Source organism: Patella vulgata, chromosome 1 (genome assembly GCF_932274485.2).
Source record: "Patella vulgata chromosome 1, xgPatVulg1.2, whole genome shotgun sequence".
Lineage (NCBI taxonomy): Eukaryota > Metazoa > Mollusca > Gastropoda > Patellidae > Patella > Patella vulgata.
Window position 1 is genome coordinate 41349429 of NC_065879.2, and position 12156 is coordinate 41361584.

Here is a 12156-nt window from a genome sequence, read left to right on the forward strand (position 1 = left end):
TAAATATACAAAAATATAAAAGTTTTTGAAAAAAGAACTACATTATTTGTCGATTACTAGCACTTTCGCTTATTTTATTAAGCTCTTCAGATAATCAACATTTTGGTAATACAACAATGACTATGACGTTATAGAATCATAGGAACACAGTAGTACAAAGAGGGAACATAACGTAAAATCAAATCAGACAACAATAATTAGGGCTATGTGCAATGAAATTACTAGAATTTTGCATTTAAAGCTGGCCGATATTTGTCAATAAAAGATACCTCTTGGCTTCTAATAAATCATTATTATTGTTATTAAGCTTGTACATCGGAAAAACACTAAATTTGCAACCACCACAAACATCTATATGTCCACTAAGAGTGTTCATCCTATAATGTGGATTGAGTATATGATGTCGATGGAAATGAAATGAAATGAAATGGAGTTTAACGTCCTACTTTTCTGCTCCTAACCTGGGCTAATGAAGACGGGCATACGCCATACAGTGTGCTATGAGGGAAATTTTGCCCGGACAGCGGCACTACGGCCTACTCTTATATCGAATTCCAACTGCCAAGGGATCTTTTACGTGCACGCCAATGTGTACACGGGACCTCGGTTTTTCGTCCCATCCGAACGACTAGACAGCTTTCCTTGTCAGCCCCTCCGCCCTGCATCACTGACAAGGGAGAACCACGCCGGAAAATCTGGATGAACTTTCTCGGCCAATGCAGGGATCGAACATCCGACCTCCAGGCTAGCGAGCTAGCGACTTAGCCACGTGATGTCGATGGAGGTTCATCCTTGTCTTTAGCATACTTATAGTTTTTCCAATGTACCGTCTATTACAGCCTGAACAAACAATCACATACATGACATAACTGGTTTTACAGTTCATGGGTTGTTTAATATGAAAGAGTTTGTTATCGGTGATTTGGATTGAGGAGCCCTTAATTATTGTTTTACAGGTCTTGCAATTTATTTCTCCACATTCACTTACCACCGGTGTATCTGGACTACTATCAAATTTTGAAGATGTTAATAATTTAGCTAGAATTCGTGGCTGTTTAAGACTGTTAATAATCTTAGTTTTCACTTACCACCGGTGTATCTGGACTACTATCAAATTTTGAAGATGTTAATAATTTAGCTAGAATTCGTGGCTGTTTAAGACTGTTAATAATCTTAGTTTTAGACAAAATGTTTAACATAACCTCACTATTCTTAAGGATGTGTAAATTATTATTTATCAAAGACTTCCCATCTTCTTGTGAAGGGTTAAAAGTTGTGACTAAAGCAACATTTAGATTTTTGCATGCTTTCTACTTACAATTTCCACCTCCTCCACCACCGCATGTTTGAACCACTAGCGAAGAATACATTTCAATTGTACTGTTCAAGTCAATAACTGGACATTCCATCTGAACCTTTCTGTAACAATCTACTGCAATCGGCATTTCACTGAAACCGATTTATTTTACGACAGTTACAAACAAATCGTTGGATGGCCTTAATCACCATGACAATTTCGAACAATATATACACAACCAGAAAAGTTAAGAACCCCCCCCCCCCCTGATTTTTCACAGAGGGGTGAACTTCATGGAAGTATGGTATGAAACTGAGAAAAAGAAGATAGGCAAAAGAAATTTTAATTAAAAGAAGGGTCGTTTGTTCATTTGGAAGACAAGTTTTGTAACGGTATGAGCACTAAAAGTGCATGAAAACACAAGAGTGAAATTAAATTGAAATAGAATTTCATCCAAATAACATGGGTGTTTAATTAAGTATCGCCAGTTCAAGGTCTTGATGTGTGCCACCCGGTAAAAACAGCTTTAATAAAGTCGATCAATGTCCCAGGAATCACAAAACATCAGTAACGTGTGCTGCCACCAGGTGACTGAATAACTGCAGCCACTCTTCTTGACATACTCCTAACCAGGTTCCTTAATTGTTCCACCGGTATCCGCTGCCACTCCTCGTGAAGAGCTGCATCCAGTTCCCTCAGGATTTATGGAGGAGGATTTCTTCTTTGTACCCGACGGCCCATGATGTCCCAAACATGTTCGATTGGGTTCGAATCAGAAGACATTGCTGGCCATGGAATTCGTGTCACAGCATTATTTGTTAGATGTTGGTTTACAGCACGTGAAAGATTAGATCGTGCATTGTCGTCCATGAAGAAGGGTCTTGTGGCAAGTCTGTGGTCATCGAAATGATCAATAATTACAGGATCCAGAACCTCCTGAATGTAGCGAGCTCCTGTGAGTGAACCTTGTATAGTCACCAAATCAATTCTACAGTCGTAGGAGAAGCCTCCCCAAACCATTATGGATTCCCCGCCAAATGGTATTCTTTTCAAAATGTTCCTGGGGGCAAGACGTGTATTCTTAGTTCTCCATACGCGGGCTCTCCCATCAACAGCATGCAGGAGGAAACGACTTTCGTCGCTCCAGTGTATTCTCCTCCATGATCTTAGGTTCCAGCTCTGCCTGTGCTCACGCCATAAGCTATGCTGACGCTTGTGGTGATTTATGAGCTGTGGACGCCTGATGGCCCTTCTGGCTCTTAAACCAGCAGCTTTGCAGCGGTTTCTCAGTCTGGTTGCTCAAGCGGCGATGAGGTAACCAGACTTGTTTCAGAAGGGTGCTTGAACCAATAGGCTGCCATCTAACATGCCGTAACAGAGCGTGGTAGCTTTTGGTCTTCCAGAACGGGGAAGGTCATTTACATCATTTGTTTGCGCATACTTCCTTAACAGACAGCTTATTACGCTGTAAGAATGTCCTGCCCGATGAATGTATCGGAAATTCTTCTTCGTGCCATTGTCAATCAGAAGTGCAAAAAAGTGAGAATGAAGTCGATACCGATCCTTAAATACCCAATGCTTGTGGTTGCTTGAAACTTTGGTGTGTGCAAGACATAGGTGGCGGGATTCGCGTTCGTGAGAGACATTTTCCAATAAGTAAAACCTTATTTTATGACCAATATACCACTCTTTGATTTGCCATCACGAGGATTGAAATTTGGTTTCAACATATACCGATAATTCAGCTTTTATTTGGTGGCGATGGTGGGGTGGGGGGCTTAACTTTTTTTGTTGTGTATATATTGGTGATTGACGTCATGATTACTATTGGTAATATTTATTTGCAGCTCTGGCTGGAGAATTCTGGTCAGTCAGATATTTGTAAATCGAGTACAACAAAAGAAAATTGAGAGGGTTTATCAGTCAACAATACAAATAAAATTGACAAAAAACACCCAATCACTTGCCTTAGATACGTTTTATCAGATTAAAATAAATTTGAAATCCTGAAATTTATTTTACTGAAATTGTTTTTACCAAATAAATTCTATGGAGATTTGTATTATACAAACCTTGATTATTGTTGCTGTGACTAATGAGACTAAACTAGAAAACTTACGCGCAAAATGCTGCTTGGTTTGATGTTTGCAATTTGTTGTAAGCTTCAAGAGTCTGATTGCTGCAAATCTGCTGTTTAGGTGCACAGGCAGCTGAAACGATATCACAAAAAAAAACATTTCCAAAAAGTTTTCTAGTTAAAAATTTGATCTGCATTTGTTTCCGTTTTCAATTCACGTTGTCCTGTACTACACAGACAGCTAACCAGGACTTGATAAATTCTATATTCTCTCTATAGACACTCTGATTGATACAATAAATGATGCCCATGTGACAGAGTCACCTTACAAAAGATATTAATAAGGTAATTATAGAACGTTCCTAGTAATAAAAGGAGCCACGGTGGCCCAGTGATTAAGGCTTTGGCTCACTAACCTCTAGATGCGATGTTCGATCCCAGTGTTGAGCTAGAAAGAGTTCATTGGGATTTTTGGGCCTGGTCCCATTTTGTAAGTGATTCAGGACGGATGAGATGTCAATGAAAGAAGAGCCTAGTCGTTAAGGTGGGGCGAAAAACCGAGGTCCCGTATACACGTTGGTATACAATCCCTGGCACTTAGTTTCCAGAAATGATTCACATTAGGAATACCTTCTTGTGGTGGGCTCCAAGAGACTACAGAGTGAGAAACATACACTCGGTCAGTTTTGCAGCCACCGAAAATAATTTTATCAAACAATAAATAGTTAAGGAGACTGGCAATAATATGAGTCGTATGTTGTCCGTATGAAAACAATTACTTACACATTTCACAACTAATAACTGTGTTGTTTATTGTCGTTTTAATCTGGGTAAATCCTGTGGGTTCAACAGTTCCTGGAGGACAGTTAGCTGCGTCATTATCTAAACAGGTCTTGGCCGTTGTCGCTGCTCTGTAAAAAGGATTAATATCTGAACATTACATTATCGGAAATAAAGGTAAAACAAATTACCAATGCCTTTCCTTAAATGTCGGAAAAGCCCCTTTAGGACTAAAGCAGGAAGCGTGAATAGAATGGGGTTAAACCACAGGCGCTTGTAACGTGGAAAATATTTCAAAAATAACATTAAAACTGAACTTCGATTACAAAACTACAGAAATAATTAAATAAAAAAAAGGTAACGCCCAAAACAACCGCCATACTTGTTTTCAAGTTCTAGAACTAACATGACGATCGCTTTAGGCGGACAAACACACATGTAGGCCACGCCCACTTCCAGTATATACCGTGTCAAGCAAAGTGTCCACATCCGGTTTGCTAGTCAACTACCAATTACCTCCTGACTGATTGAATTTTTTTCACTATCAGCTCACAGAAAATATTATTGCTTCACAATTATTATGTCTGATCTGGTACATATTATTTTACTAATTAGACGAAAGAAGTCAACCACGATTTACTTTTGCTCTAAAAATAACAGAAAAACTACCTTACCCCAAACAATAACAAATCTAGCAGCTCCAGCCATTTTTTTCTTATTTCGTGATATGTTTTTCTCAACAGAGTAGAAACACCAAATACTTTTCATAAAGTCTAGTAGTATCGTTCCAAAATATACTCTTCAAAAAAAGTAGACATAAACAGTTCATATGTGCGGCTTATCTGACGGCCCCATTTCACTCGCAAAGAGATACACCGTCAAAAGTGAAAATGGACGTTTTTGATTTTTGTCTTAATAATGAGTAATTGCTCCACCAATCCTCAGACATTCAGCAATTCGTCGTGACATGCTCCTAATCAATCGTCCAATCACGATTTGGAGTAAAATGGACGTTTTTGATTTTTATCTTAATAATGAGTAATTGCTCCACCAACCCTCAGACATTCGTGGCATGCTCCTAATCAATCGTCCAATCTCGATTTGGGACAATTTGACCCACTCCTCTTGACGTTGACGTCGACGACCACGTCTCCCGATCAAATTAAACGTAACACACTAAAGCAAAGATAGGCTAAACAGTAAATCTTATGCAAAAACCGATAGGAAAGCAAACATGGATAGATAAACCAGCACACGGCAGTTTTCATCAACCCTTCCTTGAAGTGTCAAATTTGACAATGAACCCCTCCCACGTGTATGACGCTATTGTGTGTCGCCCGTGCAGCTCAGTGGTTCTGTTGGGGCGACAAGTTCTTCATCTGTGAACATACGCTCGAAGCATGTCAGGTGTCCATGACTATTTATCATATCACAACCTGCATAGGTATTTGCATTTCAATATAACCTACTTTTTTGAAGAGTATATACCCAAAGCCGCAATAAAACTGTAGTCCTCTCCATCAAAAAAGCATGTTTTCACTTTCAATTGTTGTTATAATGGCGATCAAAGGACATAACTTACATATTTCTGGGCAAAATGAAAACATATCCTTATTTCATGGAAGTGGGCTTGGCCTGCCCAACAAGTATGGCGGTTGTTTTTTTTTATTTAATTATTTCTGTAGTTTTGTAATTGGAGTTCAGCTTTAAGCTAAGACTAAGTATTTTAAAATTATCCAGGGGATAATTAAGTATAATTAAGTCACGTGAACAATTTTTAAACGTCATCGTAGACTCGATTGTCTACCAGCGAAAAGTAGTGAGTATTGCCACAGGTTGACGGGATCTCGAGAAGTGAACTTTGATCCCAATTATTTAATTCCAACCAGTTTCTCACCTTGGTATTATTTTATATCTTCTGAAAATAAATCGGTTTCAGACGAAGTATTCGCCCCCGCGTTAGAAATTGGAATCAGATCAGTTATTTGATAATCTCGCTTACAAACATGAACGTAACAGACTTAAGACACATACTTAGTCATGGTTTGATCTCATATTTGAAATATTTTCCACGTTACAGGCGCCTGTGGTTAAACGTCCTACTTTTCTGTACCGAAATGGCCAATAAAGTCGGGCATAAGCCATACATCTGCTATACTGCTATACGGAAACAATTCAAATGGAATAGAGCGGTAGTGGTTTCTAGTGGGGTGACAATTGGTGGATGAACTAGAACGACTGAGAACAGTAGAATCGAATATACATGTATGCACATTTAAATACACATTGAAAGAGAAAAGAATGTAAAAAGCAAATTAAATGCGTACGTTTGCAAACAAATACAAGCATGCATCTAAAATAAAAGGGGTGAATATGAATTGAAATGAAGCGCCACACTGTAAATATTGTAAATCTATAATCAGTGGGGTGGTAAAACGCACCCACAGAGCTGCTGTTGCGCCAATGTTGGATCACTGCTACTTGCTGCGCCAGCAGCAGTAAAATATTGTTGTTGGCAATTGTTGTAATTAGTATAACATCCATCACATGACAAAACCAGTAGTATTACTGAAAAAAAGTACATACAATGGATAATAAAACAGTGTTGTTGATAATTGTTGTACAGGGTGACCCAAAAAATGACACTCATGAAAACGTCAATTACATGCAAAGTCCTTTTTGCATTTTATTCATATTTGGTACAAATAAACTTTAGTCTATGCCTGACATTTCTACCCAGTTTCAAAGATTTTGGCAGTGATGGCTGTCATTCCAGCAGGATGGGGCAACGCCCCACACTTCAAATGAATCACTGGAATGGCTTCGGGAGCTCTTTGCTGACCATCTCATCAGTAGAAGGTGTGATCCTGAATTGGCCTCACACTCGCCTGGCCTTAACCCCCTAGATTTTTATCTGTGGGGCTATCTCAAAGATAATGTGTACCAGGACAATCCCCAGACTATCCCTGAACTGAAGACAGCCATCACTGCCAAAATCAGGAGAATCCCTAGGGAGGAGTGTGTGAGAGTAATTGACAATTTTGCAGATTCGGGTCTGCTTGGGGCGCAGAGGTGGACATTTAGAGCATATCTTGGAAACTGGGTAGAAATGTCAGGCATAGACTAAAGTTTATTTGTACCAAATATGAATAAAATGCAAAAAGGACTTTGCATGTAACTGACGTTTTCATGAGTGGCATTTTTTGGGGGGTCATCCTGTAATTAGTATAACATCAATTATATAAAAAACACAGTAGTATCACCGATATTGAAATAGTGTTGTTGATAGTTGTTGATTGTTCCACACCCATCACATGACAAAACAGGTAGTGTTACTGAAATAAATGCATTTACAACGGATAGAGGGTTTAACGTCCACTCATCTAGGTCATTTCGGGACTTTAACAGTCTTTAACAGTAGGCGGAACTGGATGACCTGGAGGAAACCCACGAGGTTCGACAAGAGGGTGGGGTGATAGTGCAGGGGGTGTATGCCTTCGCTACATTAGAAACGCATTTCTGATTTTTTTTAAGGGGAAACGGAAATAAGGACGTCACAAACTGTTTAAATGCACTTTTTAGTCCTCTTTACTTCTCGCAAAAGTTGTAAGTTTTGCACCGTTCCCTTTCCGGTTTCTAAGATCCTGTATCCGCGCCTGCAAATCATTTATTCGGACTATTTATTTTACAACATGGACTGGCATAGTGCCATGTTTATACTAATTGATTCTTTTGCTGAAAATATGGGAAAACAGTGACTGTATAGAGTGGTCCCAATAACACAATATATCAAGGTCATATAATGTCGCAATTTTATTTGAATTAAAAGTAGTATTCAATTCAATTTACCTACCAAATGTGTAGTGAGTATATAGTTTATTGCAAACAAAAATAGGGTATGTAAGCTATAAAGGTAACAGTGAATGAATCCTTAGAGAAATGTAGTAATATGGGGGGCAAGAATTTGTGCTAAAGAACACATATGTAAAATAATATTATGGTCTTGATTAATTATTCTCCATTGCCAAAATATTAGCTATGGTGTAAGTTTATTCTGAAACGCAATTAAAAATTGTTTACGAAATATTGTGACAATAACAGGACATGAGGTCTTAAGGCAAGGGATGGTGAAATATGATGGCTAAGAACAATAGCGTTATCTTTTATATTATTGATTCTAACTTCATAACCACAAATATAGAAAGTATATGCTAGTTATTTTGATACGTTAACTAAGCTATAGATTAATGAACATGTTGGTCGTTTACATTTTTCTTTGTTATAAAACATTATATCATATTTGTTGACTAAATTAGGTAACAATCCCTGTCGATATACAGGTTTGGGGTGAATGTCCATTCCATATTTGGAATTTAGCTGTTATCAGTTGTTTACGTAAATAACAGAGACAAAAGAATATGCACCTATATAAGGGAGCGGGGCTAGAATAATTGGGAGAGATCATGTGGATTCTTTAGACGACTCTTTCATGCGGTAGCGTTTTCCTTGGTCTAGCCATGCTGGCTAGATTTTTACAGGACTGGGGTTGGAGAGAAAGAGATGTTAATTTTAAATATTGCAATGTAGACTACTGTGTAACTGTTGTGACATAAAATGTTTAGCAAAAACACTATCGTTGTTCCAGTTACTTATTTGAGTCAGTATCGTGAGAAAACACAATGGTGAAGTCCTTAAGAAGAAAGATACAACAGTAGCAGTCCAGAGCCAGCCAACCCCCCATTAGACGATCAGGCCAAAACCTAAGATGTGTAGTTGGATAGTACTACAGAAACTGTACATGAATTCTTATACATACATTATGCAAGAACTAAATGTGTATATTGCAGCTATTTCTTTAGTTCTGAAATGTTATATAAACTAATACTTAAACATTTATTTTATGAAAAGAACTTAATCAACTCTCGGTGCCATCTTGTGTGTCGGATTTTCACTGGATTGAATCCGATTTGCTGTTTGTTGATTAACTCTAAAATGGATAATCGAGACTGTTTTTTTTATCGTACCAACTTTAGTAATGATGGGGGGCTAGGCCAAAAATTCAATCGCTAATATCTCAGTTCAGAGTGCAGCAATTGGACTGAAGTTTTCAGCATATTTCCTTAAAATTATCTAGTTTTTATCTATTATAGTGAGAACTGCCAGCCATTTATCTAATGCCCCTTTAAAGTCACAATGCGCGAACCCTTAAAGTAACTGTGCGTGATTCGTTTTTGTTTTCGTTTTTTGGAAAATACTAAATATCTCATCTCTTAATCCACGCTTATGTGTTCTCAGATTGATTATTTAACATGTAATTAAGAAAACAAAACAAACACATAAACGGTATTGAACACATATGATCGTCTTCAATGTGCGAACCTTGTGGCTTATTTCCGAGTCATGCTATTGTGGACTGTGTGGTATTTAAGCAAAAACGACTGGATGTATTGAATTCGCTTGATGATGTAAGTGACAATAAATTCATTGTGAAAATTCTCTCTTTTAAACTTAACTGCCCCCCCCCCTCTTTTTTGTTATATTATATTAATTATGTGTTTACTATTATTATTATATTTACTGTACTGTAATACTTTTCGTATTTGGATGATCAATATAATATATATTTCAAATCACGTCCATGGACTTTAAATGTTCAAATGAACTCGGTATATCATAAGTTTTTCAAAAGAGTTTAAACATCAGGTGCTACTGGATTTTTTATATGTCGAGAAAATTGTCGAATGTTGGCAAATTCTTTTCAGAAATTCAGCTTTATCAATGATGTAATTTGCAATGGATTGAACATCCATCAAATTGCGATCTTTTAATGTGCATTTAGGTTAATGAGATGGGTTTGTAGCGAAACAGGTTGATAAGAAGGAAAAAACAAAAACAAAGCTGCGTACTATCACGCATGGCTGGTTACATACAATGCGAAAGCACAACAATAAATGCCTGCTATGTCACATAAAGCTATTTAATTTCGTTATTCGGACACATACCAAATATTAAGGTCAACTCCTTGCTTTCATAACAGTAAATCGCGTGTTTGAAAGACAGGATCGCAATTTCGCAATGTTCACAAGTTACATTTAGATTAATCAAGTCGCCATAAATCAAACCCATAGTATTAACCCATTTATATTTCTTTATTTAACATTCTGTGGTCTTTTATACACCTTTACACTTTTTAAGCGAGAAACTGACATGCTTTGGCTCTTGGCTTGGGTCAAGGGCAACGATTTATTTTTCAATCTTTGAATGTATAACGCTTGACCACTTTGTGCGCAATGCATTTGTGTAAACCCATTTAATAGTGGATTTCACAATACGATGAATAAACCATATATGAACAAATATACATAATACACGGACAGCTTGGTTACAAACCACGATTAATATTTAATAAAGTAAAATGTCAGGGACATACAACCAATAATAACAAACGGCCTACTTAATATCATTTGCAGATAATGGGAGGTCTCCGAGGAACAACCAAAAATAAATTTGAAGGGCATTTATATCTGTCATATTGGTTTATCCACGTCTAATATTATCATCAATGTCATCAAGATACTTCATCTATTGGATTCATAATATAATATGTTCAGTATTACGTAGATTGACCATTGAGTCATTTGGAAACCCGAATATTTGGTTTTAAAATTGTGTAGTTGTACTAGTGTTACAAGGGTGTTTAGTCTGCTTCTGTTCTGCACCAAAAGGCCTATCAACAACGGGAATACGCCATGCAGTGTGTGCCAAAATTGAAATTTTACCGAGAGAGAGAGAGAGGCGTTTCCGTTTACTCACCTTAAAGCTCAAGCTGTCGATGGTTCTTTTACCTGCACTACCTGCACACTTACATTTAACGGAACTTTTGTTTTACTTTCATCCGAACCACTAAACGGTTTTAATGGCTATCCCCCCACCCCCGCCATTTCTATCACTCACAAGGCGCTATCCCACTAAAAGAATCTCAAAGAACCATCTCCTCCAATGCCGGGATCTCATAATGAGCCGACGCCTTACTTACTGAGCTACAGCACGTGGAAACACAGTATCGTTTGTGTGTGCGTGTGTGTACTTTTACGGTACTTAAATTGCATATAATTGTTTTGATTGATGTACTCAAAACAACATTCTTGGATGTGTCTAGAAGGATTAGAAATTCCCGTAGTAGCATGGACTCCATTTCCTCGTCCCTTCGACATCTTGTTATATCAATCATAGACATAAATAATACGACGACAATTTATAAAAATAAACAAGAAAATGCAAAAGCGTATATATATATCCCAAATCCTTATTATGTATATCTTAAAGATAAACAATATGAGAATAAGAGTACAAATCTTACCTGAGGAGGCATAATACGCCGCTGATTTGGTTATATACATCATGTTGTATAATTTCTAGTTAACCTGTCGATATATATTGCTTAGTGGTATTAATGAAGTTAAATTCCGCTTAGAGCTTTTGAAGTGATCACGGCGTGGTCAATGTAGTCACTGTGTAGACTTGAAGCTGATCACAACTAATTTATACATCTACGTCATTGTCGCACGCTTGAATGAATATACTGTCAACCAGAATATGGCTTTCATAGGATAAAGGGTCAGCAATGGACCTGTTGTCCGTATCAAGCCCTATCTATTATTAGACTCGTTTCTCCACAAGCACAGTATAATATCTACTTACAACCCCCACACACACTCAGTTGGAGGTGTGGTGATGGGAGGGTAAAAGTACATTTTAAATAGTTTAGACAAACATTATTGTGGCTTAGCTCATCTCACCGCAGTCAGTGTCTCGGGCCTATCTCTCCGCACACCATTATAACGCTGACATGTAAATACGTTACAAAATGAAAAACTGTCCACAAATGTAAAACAATTGACACATATTGTAAAACGCCTTATTTATTAAAACGACAAATACAAAACAAAACATTAAAAAACAATGTCCTTGTCTGCTTCTATAGACACGAAGGATGTCTGTT

The 12156-nt window shown here is 37.5% G+C and overlaps 1 protein-coding gene across 2 annotated transcripts in view; it reads right to left on the reverse strand.

Moving 5' to 3' along the window:
* Positions 1–11824, reverse strand: part of LOC126821480 (uncharacterized) — a 30922-nt gene extending 19098 nt beyond the window's left edge. Inside the window, exons 1-5 of one of the 2 annotated variants that reach the window (XM_050549926.2) lie at positions 11515–11800; positions 6596–6722; positions 4158–4285; positions 3417–3507; positions 1319–1449 (exon numbers count right to left, since the gene is read on the reverse strand). In XM_050549926.2, the coding sequence (XP_050405883.1) occupies positions 1319–1449; positions 3417–3507; positions 4158–4285; positions 6596–6722; positions 11515–11557 (520 nt within the window). In that variant the 5' untranslated portion in view covers positions 11558–11800. Of the gene's footprint in view, positions 1–1318; positions 1450–3416; positions 3508–4157; positions 4286–6595; positions 6723–11514 lie in introns of both variants that reach the window. The other variant, XM_050549939.2, reaches the window with a different exon arrangement.
* Between the last annotated feature and the right edge of the window lie 332 nt (positions 11825–12156).